We start from the raw sequence: 7,226 nt of genomic DNA, 5'->3' as shown, positions 1-7,226 counted from the left end.
CAAGCCCCAGGTAAGACTCTGCGCTGACAACACGGAGACTGCTTGGGATTCTCTCTCTCCCTCTGTCTCTGCCCCTTCCTTCCCTCTATCTCAAAATAAACAAACATTGTTTAAAAGTGTGTCTATGTGCTTGTGTATGTGTGTATGTTTTTCTTTTCTGGTGTCGTAACTTTTCTTATTTTTTCATCTATTTTACAGCTACACAAAAATATCATTATAAAGAAGGAAGATAATGAAAAATTACACCTCAGTAACAGAATTTATTCTTATTGGTTTGACAAATGACCCACAGTGGCAGGTTGTACTTTTCGTATTTCTTCTTGCTACCTACATGCTAAGTGTGACTGGGAACCTGATCATTGTCACCCTCACCCTTTCAGATGCCCACCTGCGGACTCCAATGTATTTCTTCCTTCGAAACTTCTCATTCCTAGAAATATCATTCACATCTGTCTGCATTCCCAGATTCCTTGTCACTTTTGTGACAAGGGACAGAACCATTTCCTACAATGGTTGTGTGACTCAGCTATTTTTCTTCATCTTCTTGGGGGTGACAGAATTTTACCTTCTGGCTGCCATGTCCTATGACCGCTACGTGGCCATCTGCAAGCCTCTCCATTACATGACCATCATGAGCAGCAGAGTCTGCACCCTTCTTGTCTTTAGCTCATGGCTTGCAGGATTCCTGATCATCTTTCCACCAATACTGTTGCTTCTACAGTTGGATTTCTGTGCCTCCAATGTAATTGATCATTTTATCTGTGACGCTTCTCCAATTCTACAGCTTTCTTGCACAAACACTCGCTTTCTAGAACTCATGGCATTTTTTTTAGCAGTGGTAACACTTATGGTCACCTTAACGCTAGTTATTCTCTCTTACACATACATCATCCGTACAATTCTGAGAATTCCTTCCACAAGTCAAAGGAAGAAAGCCTTTTCCACTTGTTCCTCCCACATGATAGTGGTCTCCCTCTCTTATGGAAGCTGCATTTTCATGTACATTAAGCGTTCTGCAAGGGAAAGGGTGACTTTAAGCAAAGGAGTAGCTGTGCTCAATACCTCAGTGGCTCCTCTCTTAAATCCTTTCATATATACACTAAGGAATCAGCAGGTGAAGCAAGCCTTTAAGAATGTGGTCCAGAGAATGGCCTTTTACTCAAATAAATGAATGTTATTATGAAAAAAGTATACCCTTAAAAGTAAAGCTGAATGAAGAACTCTCTGCCTTTCTCTACATAAATTCTTCAAACACCTCAATTCATTCTTTCAGTTAGACATATGTATATAAACAACGCCTCTTTTTCTTACTAGCCTAAAAACCAGGTCTTAACTGGCTTTCTGTATAGAAAATAGTCAATCTTATCCTGTGTAACTAAAATTCATGTGTCAATAATCTCCATTGTTTCTCATATCAAAGCAAAGCAGCTTAAACATTCATAGAAAAGATACAGATTGCTATACTATAAGAAGCTACTAAAAACCACAAGCACTATGAAATGTATTTTACGAGAAATAATAATATGTATCAATTAATATTTCTTAAATTTCTACTTCTGTGTCATCAATAAAACGTTTAAAATTAAAAGCATTATTAAAATATCTCCATGAGTTTATCAATAAAATGTAATTAAAACATGCTGAAAAATCAAATAGAAATTTAAGATCAAATCTGCTGCCAGCTTTATCTTTGCCATTTGAAATGAGATGGTATCTATTTTATATTAGTTTTTATAGGAAAATATAGAAGTTTCAGTACAAGACATGAAATTTACCTTTTTCTTCCACTGATATGTTCTTAAAAGAAAATAGATTAACTGAAGAATTCCCTCTCTGCCAATCATATTTGAAAGGGAAAAGCATGGTATATAAAGGTAAATTAAGCTATCCTGATAAATGTCATATTTATATTCAAACTCTTTCAACCGATACAAAAATGGTCTTTCCTACTGATATGAAACAACAATTTCATAATCTGGAATGATAGGACATAGAGACTCCAAAGAGTTTCTTGGAAATGATGATACATGACTTATTTATGCCTTAGTTTTCCTTATTAGCAAATCTACACACTGTGTTTATCTGTCCTTTGCCTCTTTTACAGCATGTCCTACCTCCCTCAATAATATCCAAGAAAATGACTCTGACAACTTCAGAATTGTAAAAAATGTGTCCAAGCCTGGCTCCTACAGTTAATATGCCCTTTGGCACCTATGTATCACTAAGAAAACTGGTTGTCTTAAGACAGCAGTTGTGAATATAACTAGATACTAGGTAAGTGGATTTGACTTTGGTTTCTTGATTTCCAGCTTGGTCTGATACATAGGTTAATGTAAAGAGCTGTACATAGTTTCTAACTCCCAGACAGAAATACCTTCTCTTGTATCTCATAGACAAGAGTGTCTGTGAACACTCACTTATTTCTTACCATTGTCCTTTCATGGAATGGGTTACATTTTTTTTAAAAAGGATTTAACATAATATTACCACAAAATGAAAATTAATTTATCATTTTATTCAATTATAAATTCCATATTGGGGCAATTTGTAAGAAATGAAATTATATAGGTTTACTTTTGTAAGAAAATCACAAGTAAGCTGAAATGCAAAAGCAAGAACTTATCAAACTCAATACCCAAAAAACAAATAATCCAGTTAAGAAATGGGTAGAAGGGGTGCCTGGGTGGCTCAGTTGTTTAAGCATCTGACTTCAGCTCAGTTCATGATCTCATGGTCCGGTCCATGGGTTTGAGCCCTGAATCAGGCTCTATGTTGACAGCTCAGAGCCTGGAGCCGGCTTCAGATTCTGTCTGTCTGTCTGTCTGTCTGTCTCTCTCTGCCCCTCCCCTACTCACACTCTGTCTGCCTCTCTCTCCCTCTCTCAAAAATAAACATTAAAAAAATAAAAGATAAAACAAAAGAAATGGGCAGAAAACATGAATAGACATTTTTCCAAGCATCCAGATGGTAACAGACACATGAAAAGATGCTCAACATCACTCATCATCAGGGAAATACAAACCAAAACCACAATGAGATACCACATCACACTTGTCAGAATAGCTAAAATTGACAACTCAGGAAACAACAGATGTTGATGAGGATATGGAGAAAGGGGAACACTTTTGCACTGTTGGTGTAAATGTGAACTACTGCAGCCACTCTGTAAAATAGCATGAAGGTTCCTCAAAAAGCTAAAAATAAAACAACCCTACAACCCAGCAAGTGTACTACTAGGTATTTACCTAAAGGATGCAAAAACACTGATTTGAAGGGGTACATGCACCCTGATGTTTATAGCAGCATTATCAACAAGAGCCAAATTATGGAAAGAGCCCAATGCCCATCAACTGATGAGTGGATAAAGATGTGGCATCTATATACATATATATATACACATATATATATGTATATATATGTGTATATATATATGTATATATATGTGTGTGTGTGTGTATATATATATATATATATATATATACATATACATACACACTACTCTGCCATCAAAAAGAATAAAATCTTGCCATTTGCAATGACATGGATAGAACTAGAGTGTATAATGTTAAGTGAAATAAGTCAGAGAAAGACAAATACAATATGCTTTTATTCATATGTGGAATTTAAGAAACAAAACAGATGAACATAGAAAAAAACAGAGAAGGAAGCAAACCATAAAAGACTCTTAATAATAGAGAACAAACTGAGAGTTGACGGAGGGAGGTTGGTGGTGTGATGGGCTAAATGGGAAATGGGTGATGGGTATTAAGGAGGCCACTTACGATGAGCATTGAGTGTTATATGTAAGTGATAAATCACTAAATTCTACTCCTGAAACCAATATTACACTGTATTTAACTTAAATTTAAATAAAAACATTTAAATTATAAAACTGATTATATATATATATATATATATATATATATATATATATATATATATATGGAGTGTATACAAACAACATGAAAATGTTAACTAAATGAATATATACTATACATATGGTATATATAATAGGTATTTAGGTAGACAGAAGAAAGAGAGGAAGAAAAATAAGAGGGAAGGGAAAGGTGATCCTCTTGATTGACAGAAACTTCTCTGGAAAAAGTTGATTCTAATATTCACATTGTTCATAAGCGTAAGGTGAAATATTATTGTAAAGTATTATGAAATAATGAAATTTTTATTGCAAATGTGATGGTTGGTGAGAAATGTATCATATATATGTTATGTTTTAGAGGCTTTCAAAAGTATTAAGTTCATATTATTTTTCACACTAATATTTCTAAAACACCTTCCCTTTAACGACAAGGGAAATTACATGTATGACACAAACACACTTGTGTCATAACCTTTTTTAAAATCAAATCACAGTTACTGTCACTTTACTGTTTTGTGGTTATTGAAAACATAAGAAATCATTTATTTTCATTGGTGAATTATCATCCTAAAAGTTGATTCTATTAAACATAAAGTGGGAGCTTAGAATAAAAATTTCTTAATAGAATTGCAAATTGGAATTTCATTGACTCCTATTCCCATGAAGCATTCCTCAAGCTCTAGAGATTACAAAATACTCTCCAAAAAGTATTAACCATTCATGGGCCATTGAATCTCTTGGGATCTTAATACCAAGTGATGATTGGCTAAAGAAAAAGTAATCACTAAAACTTACAGATCACAAAATCTAAGAAAGAATCACACAATCAGACAATTTTGGAAAAGCCTTCATTTTGTCTTATAAATGCTCAGGGGTGCCTGGGTGGCTCATTCAGTTGAGTGTCTGACTTTGGCTCAGGTCATTATCTTGCAGTTTGTGAGTTGGAGCCCCTTGCAGGGCTCTGTGCTGACAGCTCAGAGCCTGGAGCCTACTTCAGATTCTGTCTCCCTCTCTCTCTGCCCCTCCCCTGCTCGCACTGTCTCTTCCTGTCTCTCAAAAATAAATAAACATTAAAAAAAATTTTTTTTAATGCTCAGAAGGAAAAGTGAGCTAGATGAATAGATAATTAGAATAGAAAAGGAAGAAATCAGTTATTTTGTACCTTCTACAACATTTCTGCATTGATCTTAACCAGGCTGCCTGTACTTAATTAAATTCCTCTAAGTACTAATACAGTAAATGTGATAACATTTTTCTAAGGCATTCCATTTATGTTTTCTATAAAAGGCAAACTACATATTCCTTTTTTTAGAAGCAACTTTATAACTCAGGAGAGGTGTGATATTTTCCAGTTCTCTAGAACTACTTTTTATATTATCCATTTGCTTTCATAAATATTCAGCTATTTTTTAAATCTCTAATACATGCAATGCTAAGGGAAACTTTTCAATTCAATCTTTTAAGAATTCTATCTTAAATCCCTCCTTAAACTGAAGTCATTAATAAAGTTCACGAGGAGAGAGGTAGAAATGGGTGAAAAGGCAGAGGAGGAAGAGCCTAAGAGCACAGAAAGAATATCAAGTTTTGCAGTAAATAAAGTTTGAGTTGGATGCACAAATGAAATTATTTACCATTTAAAATAACATTCAGAGAATATCAGATAAATCATGGTCTTCTTCCCCCTTTATGTGACCAAACATGCTATTTGGCAAATTCCACATGAAAAGAATTATTATTAGAAACTATACATTAGTTAAGAATTAACTTTCCTGGGGAGTGTCTTTGGTGGCTCAGTCGGTTAAGCCTCTGGCTCTTGCTTTTGGCTCAGGTCATAATCTCATGAGTTTGAGCCCCATGTCAGGCTCTGTGCTGACAGTGCAGAGGCTGCTTGAGATTCTTTCTTTCCCTCTCTCTCTGCCCCACCCCCTCTCAAACTTAAATAAATAAACATTTTTTAAAAATAAATATGGATGACATAGTCTGAATGGCACTGCATCTCAAAATTAATGGAAAAAAGGGAAGGGAGAAGGAGCTATCAAGGAACAAAGGCCTTTCTCCTGGAATGCTCCATTCCTTCTTTATGTTGCTCCTTCCCAATTATATAAATATTGAGCAAAGAATTAATCTCTTACCTAATGAAAAAGAGTCTTTCCGTACACTCATCAAAATCAGTGACATCTAGAATCCACATACAAATTACATGATCTGAGTACATCATAAGCTTTGGAACAATATTATGTAGTCAATTCCATTACTATATAAGGGAGAGTATTACTCATGCAACAGAATTTTAAAGTTTTATTCTTAGTTTGATAGCAATAACCAAGAAAACCTTAGGCTAAAGCATGAGGTACTAATCCATACTCTACATTGATATCAGTCACAATAATTTTCATGCATTGAATAAAAGCAGAAAGTTTCTACAATTATTTGGTCACCGCATATGTATTATCACATTTCATTCTCACAGGCATCTTATCATCATTGTTGTATTTCAGGTAAGTAAAATCAGCCTTGCCTGTCATGTTCCCTGTCCTCCAACCACAAACCTCATGGTATTATTATGTTTCCATGACCATACAATATTGCAAAGGTTTTGAGGGGACAGGAACTCACGGAGAATTAAATTCCAACAGATGTCAAGTTCATAAATGGAAGCGCTGGGTCTGAAAGTCAGCTTTCTATATACAAAAGATGTACTCACACTCATAACTGAAAAACTGTAACTTTATAATTTTTAATCAAACAGATCTAAAAATAATTTGAAAATAAACTATATGACCCATTGCAGAGTTTAATTTAACATTTGACATTTTTATCATAAACATAAACAGATCCAAAATTAAATAATCTGGGTATGATGAAAATATTGAGATTTTAAGATTAAACTCTTACATTACCATTTGGTTTGTATTTATTGTCAAATGTATCCTATGTAGAGAAATACATAGGAAGTTAATGATGTTCATTTAAAATGATACCTAAAAAAACATGCATACTTCCACTTCCCAGGCTAACATACCAAACACCATATTAACATAGAACCCCCCCCAACTTTTCTGTCCTCCAAAATACAGATTTCACAAGACACATCGACTGTACTGACACTGCTTTGCTTTTCACACTACCAAAATTAACTCTTTATATTTTTCTTTCCTGGGTTTTGGTCAGGTTTTAGAGAATTAAAAATTACAAACAGTAAATTTCAGCTGCATGCTTTTATAAAATTTGACAGACATATGCAGTTGTGTATCCACAAGCACAGTTGAAATAAATATATTTTGAAAAAATATCCAAAATATTTTCTTATGTACTTTAGTAGCCAATCCCTACATCTTACAGCTCTTCA

At 34.2% G+C, this 7,226-nt stretch overlaps 1 protein-coding gene across 1 annotated transcript; it reads left to right on the top strand.

Annotated features, from left to right (window-relative positions):
• The first annotated feature begins 232 nt into the window (after window positions 1-232).
• LOC131519434 (olfactory receptor 6C75) lies at window positions 233-1,171 on the top strand. The gene has a single exon (XM_058742470.1). The coding sequence runs from the start codon at window positions 233-235 to the stop codon at window positions 1,169-1,171; it is 939 nt and encodes a 312-aa protein (XP_058598453.1).
• The last annotated feature ends 6,055 nt before the right edge of the window (window positions 1,172-7,226 follow it).

The sequence above is a fragment of the Neofelis nebulosa genome, chromosome 8 (assembly GCF_028018385.1).
Source record: "Neofelis nebulosa isolate mNeoNeb1 chromosome 8, mNeoNeb1.pri, whole genome shotgun sequence".
In the NCBI taxonomy this organism is placed as follows: Eukaryota; Metazoa; Chordata; class Mammalia; order Carnivora; family Felidae; genus Neofelis; species Neofelis nebulosa.
This window is presented reverse-complemented; position numbering and strand designations above follow the sequence as displayed.

Bases quoted from the DNA above. Each gene is read 5' to 3' on its own strand.
- LOC131519434 (XM_058742470.1), top strand. From the start codon at position 233: ATGAAAAATTACACCTCAGTAACAGAATTTATTCTTATTGGTTTGACA.